The sequence below is a fragment of the Sciurus carolinensis genome, chromosome 6 (genome assembly GCF_902686445.1).
Source record: "Sciurus carolinensis chromosome 6, mSciCar1.2, whole genome shotgun sequence".
Taxonomy (NCBI): Eukaryota; Metazoa; Chordata; class Mammalia; order Rodentia; family Sciuridae; genus Sciurus; species Sciurus carolinensis.
Window position 1 is genome coordinate 86,213,450 of NC_062218.1, and position 20,736 is coordinate 86,234,185.

The 20,736-nt window shown below is 38.4% G+C and overlaps 1 protein-coding gene and 1 pseudogene across 1 annotated transcript; one reads left to right on the forward strand and one right to left on the reverse strand.

Annotated features, from left to right (window-relative positions):
• Positions 1 to 61: 61 nt before the first annotated feature.
• On the reverse strand, positions 62 to 13,310 carry LOC124986350 (general transcription factor IIF subunit 2-like; annotated as a pseudogene).
• A 1,099-nt stretch (positions 13,311 to 14,409) lies between these two features.
• LOC124987205 (non-POU domain-containing octamer-binding protein-like) lies at positions 14,410 to 16,679 on the forward strand. The gene has a single exon (XM_047556253.1). It carries the CDS (start codon positions 14,457 to 14,459, stop codon positions 15,867 to 15,869), a length of 1,413 nt encoding a protein of 470 aa, XP_047412209.1. The 5' UTR covers positions 14,410 to 14,456; the 3' UTR covers positions 15,870 to 16,679.
• Positions 16,680 to 20,736: the final 4,057 nt, after the last annotated feature.

Genomic DNA, 20,736 nt, shown 5'->3' on the forward strand with positions numbered 1-20,736 from the left:
CAATGCTGTTGGTTAGCTTCAACCTTCATCTGTTCCATCAGCATGCTGGCTACAAGGCCTCTCAATCACTCTTTCCTTCTTCTTGATAATGCCTGTACTCTGGGTTTCAGCTCCCATGTGTTTTTGTGGATCCCTTTTACATTCTGAATTCCAATTTCTTTCAAGATGTTCTGTAGGTATCCCACAGGTTGTTGTGTGATATCCACCAAGTCCTTAAGATTATAATACTGATGTTTCTCAAAGGCTGAAAACAGCATATCTAGTACATGTTGCTTATCAGCCCAAGCTCGCTTTTCATCTTCCTTCTTTTTCCTTTCATATTCAATATTATATTGATGATTAGCAACAGGTTTGTAATTTGTTGGTACAACTTTCTCCAGTTGTTGGGATAGTCTTACAAGTTTGGAAGATTCTTCTATTTGCAATCTCTTTAATCTCATGTAGTTTTCACTGGCAGCAGGTCGGCATTCGGCTCTTTGTACCACTATTCCTTCCAGTGAGAGTGTATCTGATAGCTCTCAGTAAATACTGTTAATGTCTGTCCTCCAACACTTTGCAAGACAAATGGATGTTGTCCAGGAGTAGTGACTGAAGCTGGTTTTCCGCCAATATCATGAATATTTGGAAGATCCTCATTCAAAGTAAATGACACCTCAGTCCTTCCTTGATTCTTGGCAATCCGCAGTTTCCCTACTTCACCTCTTCCCGGGGCTTTAGCCCATTACTGTGACAAATATTTAGGAACCTTGACCAGTCACACTCTCCGGTGTTCTTCTTGGCACCGCTTAGTTGGAGTTCCCTGCGCTTGGCCTTGGGTCTGCGGCGAGTGGAGGCCCGTGGGCGGGAGCAGCTGCCTGGGGCGCTGGAAGGCTGCGGGGCGAGTGTGCAAGTGAAGGGCTTGTGGAGGTGGAAGGTAGACGGTGAGAAGCCGGCTGTTGCTCTCTTGCAAGGATACTAGGAACCCGGGGAAAGGAACACGCCGCTGGGAGCCAGAAATCCAAACTTTTAAAGAACTATTGTCAACTTTTCCCAAAATATTTCAAAGTATTAAAGTAACCGACCTCTTCCAAATTCTTTTTATGAAACTTGTGCTATCCTGATACTAAAACAAAACAAGGACATGAATAACAAAACTAATATCCCTGACAAACATGAATGGCAAAATTTCTAAAGAAAATGCTGGGAAACTAAATCTAACAGCACAACAATTTTCACATTATGATCAAGTGGGACGTAATCCCAGAGAGGCAGGAATGGTACAACATATACCATCAATAAATATACATAATACATCACATCAACCTCATAAAGCACGAAAATACATGAAAAGCTTTATAGCTGCAAAAAATTATTTGATAAAATCTGATCTCCCTCCATGATAAAATCCTCAACATATTAGGTATAAAAGGTCATAAAGAGTATGTATGATAAACCCACAGGAAACATAATACTGAAAAACCTCAGAAGTTTCCTCAGTGTATTCAAAGTCTTACCCAGAGTAATCAGGCAATAGAAAGAAATAAAAGGCATTCAAGGGAGATAGTCAAATTATCTTTTTTTGTAAATGACATGATCCTATATATAGAAAAATCAAAAGGGGTTACCTGAAAACTGTGACAACTAAAAAATTGTAGAATACAAAATCAACATACAAAAATGAATAGTAATACTCAGACAGAAGTCCCCTTCAAAATAGCTACAAAAATAATGAATATGACTGAATTTACCCCAGGAAGTTAATGATTTGTATGATGAAAATTATAAAACACTGAAAAAAGAAATTAAAGAAGACACAAAAAGTGGAAAGACCTCACATGTTCATGGACTGAAAGAATTAAAATTGTTCAAATACTACTCAAAGTGATTTACATATACAGTGTAATCCCCACCAAAATGGAAAACAGAAAACAGAAAAAATGTTCCATAGAAACAGGGAAAAAAAATCCTAACGTTTATACAGGACCACAGAAGCCACTGAATGACCAAAGCAATCCTCAGCGAAGGGAAACAGCAGGAAGCATCACAATCCTGATCTCAAGACATATGACAGGGTAATAACAACCACAACAGCATGGTAGTGGCATAAATCTCAGCACATAGACCAATGGGACAGAACACAGAAGTCCAAAATAAGTTCATGTATCTGCCGCCAACTGACTTTTGACAAACACCCCAAATATACTGGAGAAATGATAGCTGCTTAATAAATGATGCTGGCAAAATTGGATATCCATATGCAGAAGGATAAAACTTGACATTTCTCTCTCACCATATTGAAAAAAATTGGAAATTGAACAAAGACCTAAATATAAGACTTGAAGCTATAAAACTATTAGAAGAAAGCAGGAGAAACACTTTAAAACATAGGTATAGAAAATCATTTGTTGGGAAGAGGGGACAAGATAGCAGAATAGAAGTTTCCTTCATATGACAGCATGTGAGAAGAGTCAGGGCAACAAAAGGGAGGCTGTATTCCCAGGAGAGAAAGACAATAAAAATTCTGAGAACCAATAAAGAAGTGATGGAAAACCCAAACCGCATGGAGAAGGAAAAAAGCAACTCAGATAGAAGTATAAAGCAATTCACAACTCTGGCTCCCTGGCTCGGGGAGGGGAGCCTTGCACTGTCAGCATAAGGTAGGCCAGAGAGTGCAGACAACCCTGATGATATCACCCAACTGACAGTCCTAATCGTGGAAGAAATCCATGGTTCTTACAAATTTTAGATCTACTTTGGGGATTTGAGCTGAAAGAACTCCTCCTGTACAAGTGAGCTAGAGAAGAGATTCATTATCTTCACTCAACAAGCTCTCAGAGCTCAATAACCAAAAAACATCTTGAGAAGAGTCCTGTTAATAGGAAGTTAAATTTTTGTAGGTACCAGAAAACGTGGAACTACCCCACCAAAGTGACTGGGTGGGAGATGATCATCCAAGACTATAACAGATAGGTCAAGTGTCTGTCACAACATGCTGATGGGTCTAAGCAGTGGAGTACCTAGACTGTAACTGGCAGGGAACTGGTAGGCTTCATAGTCAGTGGTCTGTGATGGAGAGGAAGACCAGTTGCATGAGGTTTCATATGGGGGCCAGGTAAAAAAGTGCTGAGACCAAGCTGGCAATTTACTCCATTTCCACAACCCCCTTTCCAGTGCAGAACTCAGAGATTTATTGTTTCCACCACTGTCCTACACATTCAAGGGGTACACTGAGGCTTGGACATTTGTCACATTCCTAAGCACACAGACTGAATGTCTTTGGAGTGGCCGTGTACCCACATTGCAAGTGGGCAAAATACTGAATGAAGAGACCATAGCAGCTCTGACTTTTACCACATCCTGGGTGCACATGTAAAAATTCACCTGAGTGAATATAGGTTGGCCAAGGTCAACATTTCCTTGACCTCCCTGGTGGAAAAACTAGAGTGGGCACAGCCAACCTACTGTTCCAACCTGTGTGGTGGAAGCTGAGAGAACTCACAGCTAATTTCTGCTGTGAACCACCAAACAGGTTTCTGTGCCTTTAGCCTGTAGCTCAGTGCCCTCATCTATTCCAATCTTGTATAATTTTGCTTTTTTAATGCTGTACCGTAGATCTTGTATGCTATACCATAGATCGTCCTTATAGTTTTCTTTATTATTATAAGAATATAATAATTCCAAATTTTGTCATCTAGCTCTGATGTTATTTCTTCTGCTTGATCTAGTTCATTGGTGAAGGTCCCTCTAACCTGTGGCTTTAAAATAATCTTTATTTTTTGTTAATATATGCATTACAAGAAAAAAAAAAAAAAACATGAGAAGCAACAAAGAAAGCCATCCAGTCATAGGTAGTTTAGCCAGTCATGTCCTTCTAGGTCCTGTGTGAACCTACACAGCATCCCACTTAGTGTGACTGAGATAATAGTGTATATTGTGCATTTCCACACATCACAAATATTCATGAAAATCCCAAAACTACATGAATATTGTTGATAACCAATAATATACTACACCAACTTGATCTGTTAGAATATAAGTATAATCCTGCCTTTCATGGAAACAAAAATTTTACTGATGACAGAAATGGCAACAGACCTCTAGATAGACATATTGGCAGAGTTACAATTAAAGTACTGTAGCCCTCAATGCTTAATTTAAAATACAACAGAAAGCAATATATTGATGAGACTTTCAACTGAGTCTTTTATTCACATTATTTCATTTCTAATATTTGTTTGATTCTTCTGAATCTCTATTGAATTCTTCTTTCATGTTGTGCAATGTTTTCCTAAATTAATTCAGTTTATTTTTATCCTCTTGGAATTCACTAAACTTTTTAAAAAAATCATTATTTTGCATTCTTGTCCAGCATTTTGTACAATTCACTATCTATGGAATCAGTTACTGGAGAACATGCATTTTTGGAGGAGGCTTGTGGCCTTGTGTTTTTCATATTTCTTGTGTTTTTGTGTTCAGATGTGTGCAGCTGTTGGAATGGATCTTTTCCACTTTTATGTGAGGATCTTCTTAGTAAGCAACCTTCTCTTGCCAATGTCCCCTGGGATAATGGTATAATGTGTGTTGAAGAGCTTAATGTCCAAATGGAGGACATTCTGAAAGGAAATAATCCAGACATGGAAAGAGAAATGTTGCGTGTTCTTACCCACATGTGTAGGGTAAAAAATTATCTCAAAGAAGAAAAAATAGCTATGACTAGAGGCTAGGAAAGGTAGGAGTTGGATACTGAGAATCAAAATAAAATTAAGTAGGAGAAATAAGTTTTAGCATTTTCCAGCACTGTAAAGTGATCATACTTTACAAAAACCTATTTCAAATTTATAAAAAACTAAGAGTTTGAATTTGACAAACACAAAGAAAAGATAAATGTATGTGGAGTTGTCAATGGTAATTACCCTGATGTGATACATGATTACATGTTGTATGCATGCACTAAATCATTATACTGTGTAATATAAATATGCACAGACAGTATGTGTCAGTTAGAAAATACAAAAAAATTTAAATGAGAAATTTTGAATGCTTGCATCAATCTAATCCAGTGGTTGATCAGGAGCAATTTTTTTCTCCAGGCATCATTCGTCCATCTCTAGAGACATCTGGTTCTCAGAACTCATGGCAAAGGGGTAGAATGCAGCAAAACATCCAGCAGTGCACAGAGCCCAATTTGAAATTTATTGTCTAATTTCAAAGCTCATTCTTATCCTACCATGTAATGCTGAAAATAAAAGTTGTTTCTAAATTCAACTATTCCATGTTTCCTCGCCTCTACTATCAAGTCCTAATGAGAAAGGAATGCACACAAACACTACACAGTCTTTTATGCTAAACTGTCTTTAGGATATTGTGAAGTCCTATAATTGTATAGCACATAAAACAGGTAAGAATACTACCCTCAGTTGGAGTTGATTCTTGGAGTATGATGTTGAGACAAAAATAAGAACATCCCCAGATAGGGCTTCATAGTATGCAGCTTAATAGTATTAGAGAATCTGAAACTGATGTATCAATGCATTAAAGACTTCAAAATACCTTTTTAGAGACTTTGAAAGCTGACAGTAACTCCAAAGCTAAAGAGGAGAGTGCAAGTCCCATTTTTTATATTCCTTGACTGTGAATGGCACCAATATCACTCAGTTAGAAGTGAAGTAGCCATCATTTGGTTTCTTCCTAACCTTCTAAGAATGCTTCAGATCTGGCAATAGAAAAGGATTTCCAATATTGGAACCAGAGTAGCAATCACTTATTTTACACTGAGACTCTGCATGATCTTTTATTTGAATAAATTATTTCATAGGTTAAAAACTTTGGAAACTATACTTTTCCAGGCTAAATCTTCAGGATTCTTCATTTTTTGAGTATCACCTTTTAACAGATTTTAATATTTCCTCCTTCATCTTTGTGAACCACTTATATAATACATTCATCGTGACTCCCCAAATACTTCATATTACCATCTCACTTTGACCACACATATCTCTATGAAAGCAATCAACTACGTGTGTGCGTGTGTATGTTGGTATGTGTGCATGTGAGAGAGAGATAGATCTGCTAAACCAATGGCTACAAGCTATGGAAACTACTACTAATAAAGAAATATTTAAACGGGAATATTTCATATTTTGCCATATTTTTGAGGTGAAGATAAAAACAGAAGTATTATGTTAAGATTGGTTTATGCTGGAAAAATTGTGCCAAGAACAAACCAAGTCATATGAAAAGAAGATATTAATGACAGGAAAGGGGTGGGAGCAAGGCCGTTATCACAGGAGTGGGTTAGTTACCACGAGAGTAGGTTGTTATCAAAGTGAGTTTAGTTTTTCCATCTTTCCTGGCTCCCTTCCAGGGGCAGACCAAAGGCCTAACCACCTTCCACTAGGCCCTCCCTATTAAATGTCCCAATACCTTAATACCACCACACTGGAGACCAAGCTTCCTGCACACAAACCTTCGGGACACACACTCAAACCATATCCAAACCACAGCAGGGAGTTATTGTTGGATCATTTTGTCTGATATTTTCTCAGAATATGAGGTTCTGGAAGAATTGGTATTAAAGAGTTTGACCTTAGGAAGTCAATATAGATAGTCTGTAATCACATTTGTTTTGGTACAATTTATCTAATTTGCCAGTAGATATTTTAAGTTCGTAGTTTCTGTATAAATGTTTACCTCTGTACAATTTAGTTACCAATAGGAACTTCTTTTCCCCTTTACTTTATCAGAGGTACTAATGTTTTAAAAGATTTTATTTGCTGCCATCTGGAGGGCACACATTTCATCTTTCTACTGAATCTAAAATGATTTAAACATTTAAAATAAATTTTACTTGCTGTAAATAAACTATATCTGTAGTAAGTTTTACATTTCCTTTCAGGAGAATATTTCTGACCACAAAATTATTTAACCCTCCCACTCATGTTTCTGGTACTCTTTTGAGGTTTGAATGATTTATTAGTTATGATCAGTATACAATATATTTTTGTGTACCCTGTGCAAACTTCTATAATAGCACATACTACATTTGTTAAATTTGGACTTAAAGACAAAAAAAATTTTCAAAAGAAAATATTTTAATCTGATTTAATTAAGAATACTCAATTTAAAAAAAAATTGTAAACTTTTTTTTATTGTAAACAAATGGGATACATGTTGTTTCTCTATTTGTACATGGAGTCAAGGCATACCATTTGTGTAATCATAAATTTACATAAGGTAATGTTGTTTGATTCATTCTGTTATTTTTTCCCTTCCCCCCAACCCTTCCCACCCCTCTTTTCCCTCTATACAGTTCTTCCTTCCTCCATTCTTACCACCCTCCTTATCCCTAACCCTAAACCTAACCCTAACCCTAATGCTAACCCCTCCCACCCCCCATTACATGGATTGATTATGTACAAATTAGCAACCAGTGGGTCTAAACTTGACCAAAATCAGGTTTTATATGATTGATTGATAATTTACTTTCAGTAACTATTTGACTGAGAGGAACGTCTGTTATCTGCTTTCTCTCATTTGTACAATTGGAGAGGTCTTCTAGAAAGGAACATTTGAGGATTCCTTCTGGTTGCTCCCTGTATCTCATTATTTGACTATCTCCCCAAGAGAAAGATTATTTTATCCAATAAGTGAAAATGGAGAATGAACACTGAGCCTTCATAATCCTGGCCTGTAGCTACTCATATTCTCTGGCAAGTTTAATTTAGTTTGAAAGAGTAAAAAAAATATAAATTTAATCTTCAAGTCCCAGTTGTGCTCTTCATTCCAACTTTTCCACCACTAAAGGTAATATATTTCCTTACCTCACTTTTGTATATTTTTTCAGTGTGCTCACATCTCAACAGCAAAGGGGAATATAATTAATATCACCACAGAGTCCATAGTTTTTTATACATGTGTGTTAGTCAAGATAGTAATTGAATTTGGGGAAATGGAATAAATGGGGAAAGGTCTCTTTTTTGTAAAATTTAGAGATGAGCAGAAATACAAAATCTTTGAACTGCTAAGCAGAAAATATACTAAAACTATTGAAGTAAATACAAGAGCTGAGTACCCATTTATTCACTGAGGAAATTGACTATCTTCAAATAGGCCTTATATTCTTAGAAAGGTTTTGACTTGATTTAAGTTCCTGGAGCATATTACTATTTTTTTAAAATATTTACTTTTTAGTTGTAGTTGAACACAATACCTTTATTTTATTTTAAGTGGTGCTGAGGATCCAGCCCAGCACATGCTAAGCGAGCACTCTACCACTGACACAACCCCAGGCTCTGGAGCATATTGTGAAGACACTGTTCTTTACATTTTTAATTAACAGTATAAAGATAATCTAAAATAGTTAGTGGATCTAAAATCTGGAAGAAATGAGAATTTAACATTTCTTGACCTATTCTATGTCCCATTAAATAATGCACTGGTGCACGGTCCGTTTTCTCTCATTGCTCTACTTTGCGTGTCTTATGTCTGGTTCTCATCTCAAAGGAGTTTACCCCATATGCTGCTTCATGAGCTTTCTAGCCAACTGTACATTTCTAGATTTGGCCAGTCCGAAATAGTAGGAAGAAGGGGGAAACCAGGGTATTTCTCTTCTCCTGCTGTGGTTTGGATATGGTTCGAGTGCATTTCCCAAAGGTATATATGTTGGAAGCTTGGTCCCCAGTGTGGCAGTGTTACAGTGGTAGAAACTTTAAGAGATGGGGGTCCAGTAAAAAGTGATTAAATCATTAGGGACATCACCCTTGAAAAGGGTTAATGCTCATCTCATAGAGTGAGTTCTCATGCTAGTAATTAATTATAGAAAGAGTAAGACTGGGTCTGGGGTTGTGGCTCAGTGGTAGAGTGCTTGCCTCACATGTGTGAGGCACTGGGTTCAATCCTCAACACCACATAAAAATAAATAAGTGGACTGGGGATATAGCTCAGTTTAGAGTGCTTTTCACACATGCACAAGGCCCTGGGTTCAATCCCCAGCACCACTAAATAAATAAACAAACAAACAAATAAAATAAAGATATTGTGTTCATGTACAACTAAAATGTATTTAAAAAAAAAAAAAAAAAGAGTAAGACTGGCCCTCCCCCTTCCTGGGATCCCTATCTCAACACGGGCTCTCCCCGTCTCACACGCACTCTCACTTTAATGCCATAAGCAATGCTATGATACAGCCAAAGGGGGCCCCAATGAGGCCAAGCAGATAGAACTGCCTGATCTTGGACTCCAGGCTTCCAAAACTATGAGCTAAATAAACCACTTCTTCCTATTATTCCTTTTCTTTTTTAATAAATTACTCAGTTTGAGGCATTTTGTTGCAACAAGGGATAACAGAAAAATGCACCCTCTTTTCTGCCTTTTCAGTTTCTCTTGCAACATCTACATCTTCCCCATGGATCCACCTCCTGCCACCTTTCTCTTGACTTTCGGCATATTGCTTCCTCCTCCTTCAACCATAGGAATGTTAACAGCTTCCTAATGCTGCGAATCTTTAAAGTGACTCACTGTGTTCTACTTAATTTCGTAGTCTCTCCTTGATCTATTTAACCATTTTTGATTCTTGATATTAACTTCCCTTTTAAAATAATTTACATAGTCATCTTTGGTTTCTATTTCCCTCCTATGGCTCTGATTCATTTATACACACACACACACACACACACACACACACACATGGAGCACAATTGTTTGTGTGTGTGTGTGTGTGTGTGTATACACATTTATAATTTGGTTCTGTCCTGATTCCGTCTTCAAGTCTTTCCTACTTGGGCTTGAAGTATCTTCAGTGAAACTAATGGAAGGCAAGAGAAACACATTTAGGATCACAACATGATACCATAAAGCTTCAAGAAGATGCCCATAGTAACAAGAGTAAGGTTTGACTTGAAGGTGTTACAGATTGAGGGCTATGAAGAACCCACACTTTCCCCAATCCCAACACAACTTCATTGATAGTATCCACGGACTAAGAAGAGGGACTCTGCAAGCAAGGTAAAAGGATGAAGGCCCAGCAACCAGCAGTAAAGATGAAGGAGGGACGGAAAGGCCAATGCATTTGGATGAGACTGATGTGACATGTTAGAAAAAGAAAACAAGCATGTTTTAGCATTTTCAGAATTCCATAGACATACCCTGTAAAAGTCCAAATAATAACCAACATTTTAGGCTTCGTGGGCCATGTGGCCTTTGTCACAGCAACTCAATGCTGCTACCGAAGTAGCAGAAAGGAACTTTAAATGATGTGTTAATGAATAAACAACGTGTTTCGATAAGACTATTTACAAGAGTAGGCAACAGGTTGAAATTGTCCTGTAGGCCATAGTTTATTAACCTTCTCCTAATGGAAAATACAAACATACAGTAAATAATTGCATAATCCAAAGATTACTTAATTGGAACTAAAGTTGCTTATAAAGGTGGGTGCAGGGTGTAATGTGAATATACAAGATCTGTACTAGACAAGATTAAAAAGAATTTACTGAGAAATCACTTAAGTGAAGATTTAAAGAATAAGTAAGAATTTTCTCTGAGAACTAAGTGCAAGAAGAATATTCTGGCAGATGGAACAGCTTATACTAAGCCCTAAAGGCAAAGGAACATAGCAACTTGAAGGAACTGAGCTGGTGTGAGAAGTGCAGTTAGAAAACAAATGTGCATGACTACGTAAAGATTAGAGAGTATGATTGCACAGAGCAATGAGAATTCATCAATAAAAGATGATGCAATCACATAAATATGTATTTCACATGCATTATTGAAGCCAGAGTGAAAAAATAGTAACTGGAATCAAGAAAATATACAGGGAGATTTGGTTATTTTTTCCAGGATTTTATAACATGTACTGTGAAAAACACCAAATAGTATAGTCTATTCTTACTCCATGGATAACCAAATCTCTTCCCCATATTAATTTCTCCATCCTCCAACCCTACTAAGGAGAGAAAATGTACCTTTATCCGAATGTTCTCCTCAGAGACATTCTTCTAATGTTTACCAGAATCACCTTGCACATTCAAGATGGCTTTAGGCCTTTTGAGAGTAGAGCAAATTTTTGTTTTTATAGATAGGAGAAAGAAACAAGAAAACTGGGGGAGAGTTTTTATTAGCATCCTAAAAGTATCATACAACCACAGTTAATTCTGTATATTCAACTGAAAACATATGGTTCTAAGAATTAATTCTTTTTTTCTTATCTAAATGGTTACTTAAGTTTTGAGACAAACATAGATGATTAAACCACAAAATTGCTGTCATTCAACTTTTATTATCTAAAAATAAATAAATTACATCATTTGGTCAATTATTTATATTCCTATTTATGGATATTTATGGTCCATAAATATGGACATATACTTATATATCCATATTCTCCATCTGTATTTTTTCTGAGGTCACTTTTAGGAACTATAGCATAATTGAGTATATTTCAATAGCTCTAGCTCTATCAAGATACCTGTCTAAAACATTTTGAAAGTCAAACATGAAGAAAGTTATCTTCCTCTAGGTGTGTTTTGCAATGTATTCTCAAAACAGTTGAAGAATTTTCTATTCAGGTTTTTTGTGCCTAATGTATACACATATTTATTATATATGATGTGAAAAACCTCCCACACTTGTGCAGAAATCTTTGCTTATCAATTCATATACTATAAAATCTAAATCTATAAAGTCCTCCCCATTATATAATGGTTACATACATATCTAGACTTCTTTACAAGTAATTCAAGCCTCTCACACAATTCCAAAATAATGGAGCCAAAACCATTATAAACTTATACCTCCAAAAGCATGGGCCAAAATAAAACTTTTCTCATTGCAACTGATTATCTCAGATATTTGTTGGAGTGATGGAAAACTAACATACTCACACACAAAGAAAGCAGTATAAAATATGTTTTTTACCTTATTAATGAAGAAATTAGCAAAATGGTAAGGTTGTCTTGTGAAGAATTAGGGAAAGCAAAGTGTTTGTACTGGCTTAAAAATAGAAGAGTTGAACAAGATGCTCAAATTTGCTTAATATCCTACAAGAAAATAAAGCAATTTTGAGGGGTCATTTTTATAATGTGGCTTTGAAATATTTTCAAATATCTTGCCTAATTTGATGTTTTGGAGTGATTTCCCCACCTCCCTACAAGAATATGGCATCTTATCAGACCCCATATGAGAGAATTCAAAGTGAACTTACATTTTCTGAATTCTGTCACCTCACACCTTTGATTCCCCATGGATGAGTTACTGACCTCAACCAGTAGATTTCAAAACTCAAAGAATTTGACACTGTTTTTGCCAGCTATTTTTGCTGCTGTGACTAAAAGGACCTGACCAGAACAACTGTAGAGGACGAAGAGTTTATTTCGGGGCTCAGCGTTTCAGAGGTCACAATCCTTAAATAGCAGGGTCCTTTCTTAGGGCTCAAGGTGAGGCAGAACATCATGGTAGAAGAGTGTGGCAAAGGAAAACAGCTCACATGATGATCAGAAAGCAGAGAGAGATTCTACTCTCCAGATGTAAAATACATACCCCATAGCCCCACCTCCAATGAACCACTTCCTTCAGCACACCTCACTTGCCTCCAGTTAACACTCAGTTAATTCCATCAGGGACTAATCCACTGATTAGGTTAAGGATATGCTCCAATCATTTCTCCTCCAAACTTTCTTGCACTGTCTCACATGTGAGTTTTGGGGGGACAGCATATCCAAACCATAATATTCTGCCCCTGGCCTCCAAAAGCTCACACTCATCTGACAATGCAAAATACATTCAGTTCATTCCCAAGAGTTCCCATAGTCTCAACAGTTCTGAGATTGCTCAAAGTTCAAATCCAAAGTCTTCTCTGAGGCAAGGCAATCTTGCATTGTGAGCTCTTGTAAAATTAAAAGCAATTTTCAAGTATTCAATATATAATTGTACAGAGCAAACATTTCCATTCACAAAATTAGGGGCATAGAAGGAAGGAATAGGAATAAAGCAAGACTAAAATCCAGTTGAGCAAATAAACCCCATCCAGTATCTGGGGCACATGGCATCATGATGGCCTCTCTAAAGGGCTTGTGTAGCTCCGCCCTTGTGGCCTTGTTGGTTGCAGCCAAAGTGGCCTTTCTGTTGGCTTGTCTCAGCTCAATTTCTGCATTTTTCCTAGGATGACATTCCATGTTATTGGCATTTCTTAATCTCAGGTGTCACCACTGCAGCTTTAACTTCCTCTTCAAATCTCCACACCTTGCCGTCTCAGGGAGTACCTGAAGGAATTCTGACCCTGCTGCACTTTTCCTGCTTCCAAGGCCTTCTTTTGAAATCTTGGTGGAAGACTCCATGAATCCCTAACTCCAGCATCCTGCATTCCTGCAGTACGAGAGCCTCATGGTTAATGCCAAGATCTGCCACCATCTTGAGCAGTAGCCAAGCCTCCAGGAACCCTGGCTGCAGCAGCTTCTGAGTGTCTGAGATACTGAACACATTGGAAAAACTTCCTAGGCCCTCTTGTACAAGATTTCCCCACTGCTCTCTTCTCAAGAGAATTTTCACTTTTACTCTCTTGAGCCTGAGATGGGTGTAGTCTTACCAAGCCCATGAGATACACTCAAGCCATCATATTGTCTCTGGGCAAAGTTTAGCATTTCTTTAGTGGCAGTAAAGTTTTTAACAACTGCAACTTACTTAGCTCCAGTTTTACTACCCTCTTTCAAATCAAGTTTTTGAATCTTTCTACTCCTGGTTATCAAAACAAATTTGACTAAAAGCCACCAGTATTATCCATGCCACTGCCTGAATTTTATGCTGACTAGAAATCTTTTCCACGAGATTAAGAAGTTCATTGCTTTTAAAATCCACCTCATTGAAACTCTCAGGACATGGGCAAAATGCAGACAACTTCTCACCCAGAACATTACAGAAATGACCTCTAGTCCAACTACCAATACTGTCCTCCTTTTCCTCTACACCCTCTTGAGCCCTGTCTTCACTGTCCACAGTCCTATTGGCATTCTGGTCTTCTAAGCTCCCACCGGAATCAGTCATTATGCTCTGTTTACAACAACTGAAAGCATTTCCAGCTTGCACTGCTAAGCATCTCCAAATTCCTTCTACCAATTCCAAAAACCTCCAAAAAATTCTGAACCACATAGTCAGATTATTCTCAGCACTTCTGACTCCACTTCTTGGTATCAATTTCTATTTTAGTTAGCTTTTTTTCCTGCTGTGACTAAAATATCTGACCAGAACAATTTCAGAAAGAAAAGTTTATTTGAAGGCTCATGGTTTCAGAGGTCTTAGCCCATAGAAGTCTGGCTCCATTCCTTGGGGGCTCAAGGTGAGGCAGAACTTCATAGCAGAAGAGTGTGGCAGAGGGAAGCAGCTCACAATGATGATCAGAAAGCAGAGAGAGCTTTTCTCAGGACGGTAGAGGCCGTGCAGTGTCGCCGTTACTCTGAGGAAAGGACTGTGTGTAGAGGGGTGCAAAAATGCAGAGCAATAAAACCTTTAATTTGGAGAAACAGAACCATACTCCAAGGAAACATCATCAGCATCACCACCAGCAGCACCATCAGCAGCAACAGCAGCAGCCACCACCACCACCAATACCTGCAAATGGGCAACAGGCCAGCAGCCAAAATGAAGGCTTGACTATTGACCTGAAGAATTCTGGGAAACCAGGAGAGAAGACCTTCACCCAACGTAGCCGTCTCTTTGTGGGTTATCTCCCTCCTGACATCACTGAGGAGAAAATGAGGAAACTTTTTGAGAAATACGGGAAGGCAGGCGAAGTTTTCATTCATAAGGATAAAGGCTTTGGCTTTATCTGCTCGGAAACACGAACCCTGGCGGAAATTGCCAAAGTAGAGCTGGACAATATGCCACTCCATGGAAAACAGCTGCATGTGCACTTTGCCTGTCATAGTGCATCCCTTACGGTTCAAAACCTTCCTCAGTACATGTCTAACAAACTGCTGGAAGAAGCTTTTTCTGTGTTTGGCCAGGTGGAGAGGGCCGTGGTCATTGTGGATGATCGAGGAAGACCCTCAGGAAAAGGCATTGTTGAGTTCTCAGGGAAGCCAGCTGCTCGGAAAGCTCTGGACAGATGCAGTGAAGGTTCTTTCCTGCTAACCACATTTCCTCGGCCTGTGACTGTGGAGCCGATGGACCAGTTAGATGATGAAGAAGGGCTTCCAGAGAAGCTGGTTACAAAGAACCAGCAGTTTTACAAGGAGCAAGAGCAGCAAACCAGATTTGCACAGGCTGGTTCCTTTGAGTCTGAGTATGCGACGCGTTGGAAGGCACTCATTGAGATGGAGAAACGGCAGCAGGACCAGGTGGACCGCAACATCAAGGCGGCTCGTGAGAAGCTGGAAATGGAGATGGAGGCTGCTCGTCATGAGCACCAAGTCATGCTAATGAGGCAGGATTTGATGAGGCGCCAAGAAGAACTTCGAAGAATGGAAGAGCTGAACAACCAAGAGGTGCAAAAAAGAAAGCAACTGGAGCTCAGGCAGGAAGAGGAGCGTAGGCGCCGTGAGGAAGAAATGGGGCGACAACAAGAAGAGATGATACAGCGACAGCAGGAAGGATTCAAGGGGACCTTCCCTGATGCGAGAGAGCAAGAGATAAGGATGGGCCAGATGGCTATGGGAGGTGCTATGGGCATAAATAATAGAGGCGCCATGCCCCCTGCTCTTGTGCCAGCTGGTACCCCAGCTCCTCCAGGACCTGCCACTATGATGCCTGATGGAACTTTGGGACTGACCCCACCAACAACTGAACGCTTTGGCCAGGCTGCCACAATGGAAGGAATTGGGGCAATTGGTGGAACCCCTTCTGCATTCAACCGTGCAGCTCCTGGAGCTGAATTTGCTCCAAACAAACGTCGCCGATACTAATAAAATTGCAGTGTCTTGTTTCCCAAAACCCTTAAAAGAAGGACCCTTTTTGGACTAGCCAGAATTCTACCCTGGAAAAGTGTTAGGGATTCTTCCCAATAGTTAGGTCTTCCCTGCCTGTACTACTCTAGGAAGTATGCTGGAGGCAGAGGGCAAGGGAGGGGTGGTATGTAACAAATCAGTTCTGGTGGCATATTGGTTAATTGATTCTGTGTGGTGCATTCCTGAAGTCTCAAATGTGACTGTTGAGGGCTGGGGGACCCATAGCAAAATGGATCCAGTTAGAGCCCCATTAATCTTGATCATTCCGTTTTTTTCCCTATCATGTTTTATTTGCTTTCTTGTCCTTACACCCCTTGAACCCAGAGACACTGCCACATATACCACAAAAACAAAACATCCCCCAATGACCTTAGCCCCATTGCTCCATTCGCTCCCAGGTGAGAATTCAGGCAAATGTCCACAGAGGTCACAGACAACATACATACAGTTCTGTTATACCCCATATATTACCCCTTCATGTCCTAAGGAAGACATTTTCTCTTAGAACTTTTCATTTTAGTATATCTTTAAAAAAAATCTTGTGTTAACTTGCCTCCATCTTTTTCTTGGGTAAAGACAACCCAAGAATGACCCTTTTGTGTCTATGATGTTGCTATTCACAGCTTTTCTTGATAGGCCTAGTACAATCTTGGGAACAGGGTTGCTGTATGCTGATGGTCTGACAGTAGCTCTTAGCCTTGCCTATCTTAGGTAGTTATGCTGCGCATTTTTTATTGGTGTACCATGTTTGATTTGTTCCTGATACCTTAAATTTGGAGTTTTTCTGAGAAATGGAGAAGTAATGCAGCATCAACTTATTAAAATACATTTTAAGCCTTAAAAAAAAAAAAAAAGAAAGCAGAGAGAGACTCCATTCTCCAAATACAAAATATATACCCCATAGATCCACCCCCAATGAAACACTTCCTCCAACCACACCCCACCTGCCTCCAGTTACCACTCAGTTAATTCCATCAGGGATTAATCATATGATTAGGTTAAGGCTATTACCCAATAATTTCTCCAACAAACATGCACTTTTGGGGGACACCACATCTAAACCATAACAGACACACACTTTGAGAACTTAGACCACAGCATAGTTACATTCTTTAAGCAGCTTCTATAAATGCAAGACACTCAGGCTAGAATAGTTTATACACTTTCAGTCTCAGAACTTATCTCCAAACCCTCTCAGACTGACACTTGCCAAATCCTCTATCATCACAATCCCTCACATGTTATTATGGATCTTCCCTGGTGATCAAGCTGACTTTTCCATAGAACTGCTCATATAAATGTACCTTTTGGTTAGACTTGCTCTCCATTCAAGTCTTCTTCCCTCTTAATTGAGCAAGGGATTGCCATAATTTTGGAACTCACCTGCTACATGGTTAATGCATCTTACCCATTAAGTAAATTCTCTGTGAAGCTTGTTCACATCATCCTTCCCATTTTAAGTATTATCAACATAAGAAAAATTCTCTTTGTAAGCAAGAAACCATGTGATTTCTGAAATTGTACTTTGATCATCTTATTTTCACCATGGGCAACAACTCCTTTAGGAAATCATTTATATCTCTTGAATAAAATTCATTTGTATCTTGAATAAAATTCATTATCAGAAAAACAACCATTTGATTCATTTCTACAAGTTAGCATATACCTTCACAGAGATATAAAATGTCCTAATTATTTCTGAACATAACTCAAACAAAAGTACTTACCCCTAAAAAATCTTAGCAAAACAATACCCATTATGAAACTGAAAGAATACCCAAGTAATCCCATGTACCTGTTTCCCCAATTTCAATACTTTTTCTTAAGAGTCATTTGATTCCTGGGCTGCCTCCCTGAATCTAGTAAAGAAGACAGGTACAACTCCTCTAAACCTGCTTCTGACTGAACTGAAACCAGCCTTCCCCAGGCTGCTAACTTTCTCTCCCAACAAGTGGATTCCAAGTATAATCTCAAGATAGAGAAAGTGACCATCCTGGTGTGGCTAAGTACAAGGAATTTTCTTGAGCATGAGACTCAGCACTAACCTTGGAAATTCCTGGCAAACCAAGACAAGTTGATCATCCTAATAAAAGCATATTCCTTAATTTCACAAAGTAAAATCTCAAAATATAGCGTAACATAATCAAAAGTTTTATTAAAGTCTTTGGAATATGACAAAATAGAATTATCATATAAAAAAAAGAAAAACTCAAAACCTAAATACCTGAATGCCACATCATTCTTAGCACTTCCATATATGAGAGTCCTTTAGCATCATTGTCCAGCCCAAAACTCAAAACAAGGACTTGCTTCAAGGACTTCGGAAAGGGAAAAATGGGGAGGTCTTTCAAATTCTGAAAGGAAACAAAGTTTAGAGATGTGGCTTCATTTCTAAGTAGGAAAGAAATGCTTGTTTCTGATGCAGAATAATCTCAATTCTCATTGTGGCATATCTCTTCATTCCAGAATGGGATAACCTCCTTAGGAAAATTCTATTAAAATATTTGCATTTCTTCCCTAAAACAAAGAAGATAACTGATTCCAAGCTAATTTTCCACTTATAAAAACAAAAACTCTTTGAAACTTCAAAGTGATAGTATTTTTCCTCTCATGTGGTAATTTCTATTACTCAAAGATGATTACAATAATATATCCTGTCCCTTATGCTCTCTCACAATGTGACATTCACAGCTCTCCTTCAACAGATGAGTTGAAGGAATGTTACACTTGAATATGGGCAGGAATGTGATTACATCCATAGTGATATCTTCTGCATGTGAGGCTAGGTCATAAAACAAATTGAAATTCCCACCCTCAGTACAAAATATGTACATACATATCAAAATATTTTTTAAAAATTATAACCATTCTTAACTTGGCACATGGCAAACTAAGAATCAGGTTTGCACACAGAAGTAGATGGGAATGACAGGTTTCTCTGCTATTAACCCTAAGTATTGTTATTGTTGGTCTGCAGTGCTGGAGACAGATCATGCAAGACAAGCACTCTGTCACTGAGCTAAACCTCCGGTGCCCTAATTGTTTTCAATCAACTACCACTTGAAAATTTGATTATTCAAATTAAATATCCTCCTTTAATTTTGATGAATGCAAAGACCTAGCAATCAGTAGACTTTCAAAAAATAATTTTTAGTTATTATCGCCATTTGCTATCTCATTGCTAAGAACACTGTTTCATATTTTCCCTCTGGCACCTGAACATTCATACACCAAGTGAAAGAAGCACATTTAAGATTCTAGGTGGGTAAGAAGTGCACCTTACACTGGAATGTGTAAAAGACAGTTTGTGAAACCAGAGAGGAAAGTGGACATGATACTCTGACATGACCCCTTCCTCAGGCCACCAGTTCTCAGTCAGAGCACATGTGGGAATGCATCTTCTTCACACTCTCCTTCATAGTGTCCGTCCACCAGATTTAGGCCACTGTCTTAATTCATTTTACCCTTAAAATAGCGTCATAATGTAGCTACTAGTATTAGCCCATATTACAGATAAGAATGATTAGAGAAAGAGAGATTACATTATTTTCCCAAGGTCACAGATTTGCCAATGGACAGAGCCAGGACACATATTCTGTATCCTCTCATATATACTATCAAGTACAAATGTATAATATTTTGATTTAAAGTCACACACCTTGGTTCATTCAAGATGTCATAACCACTGACTGAGTGAATTAAACCACAGAAATTTATTTCTCACAATTCTGGAGATGTAGAAGTCCAAGATCAGGTGTCAACAAACTCTTCATGGTAAGAGCTCCCTTTCTGTCTGGTAAGTGACTTCTTCTTGCTGTGTTCCTAAGTGCCCCTTTCCTTGGTGCATGTATGTGAAGAATACAGAGACCTTTCTCTCTTCCTCTTTTATAAGCCCAGCAGTCTTATTGGATTGGGACTATCCCCCTTATATCCTCGTTTAACATTGATTACCTCCTCAAACACCTTCCCCAAATATCATCACATTATGGGTGAGGGTTTCAACATATGAATTTGGAAGAGACACAGCATTTGTTCCATAGCAAAACATATCAGAATAAAAAACTAGGAAGACTGTAATAAATGTCAAGTGAAAATGAAGGAGATTATTAGTGATCTCAAACATTATTTGTTCTAAATGGCTAATATTTTGTCCTTCATTTAAAACAGAGTTTATAGAAACTTAGAACCAGAGAGAAGATTACGTCATTTAATTTCATCTTTTGTGTTCATTTAGACATATTCTTTGTTAAAAAATTTTGATCCTAGTTTCTCTGTTTGCTAAAATCCTTCTTTACCTCACTCACAGTAGCAAAGAAACTGCAAGGAAAGAAGACATGGCCACAAATCAGCATCTTTCTTTCCCAATCCTTGCTCTGAGACCTCATCTCTATCATTGTACCAAAAGCAGAACTAAAGAAAAGGTACAATTAGTGTCCTTTGGAAGCCATGAACCCTTGATCTATATTACTGTAAATCACTAAAACTTTTTTCTTCTTCTTTCCTCAAGGAAAAAAGTGGATTAACTTCTGACCATTCCCTCAAGTAAGGAATGGCCATTTTACTTAGATTTGCATAAACTGTAACTGGCTCCCCATCCCACCCCCCTCTCTCAGTACCAGGGATTAAATCCAGGGACTTTTAACCTGAGCCACATTCTCAGCCCTTTTTGTATTTTATTTTGAGATAGGATCTCGCAAAGTTGCTGAGGGTCTTGCCAGGTTGCTGAGTCTGGCTTTGAACTTGCGATCCTCCTACATCAGTCACCTAAGCCTCTAGGTTTACAGGTGTGCACCACCATGCCTGGTTAACTGCCTTTTCTTAGCAC

What these genes read in the sequence shown, in the direction of transcription:
- LOC124987205 (XM_047556253.1), top strand. Translation starts at nt 14,457, where the DNA reads ATGCAGAGCAATAAAACCTTTAATTTGGAGAAACAGAACCATACTCCA.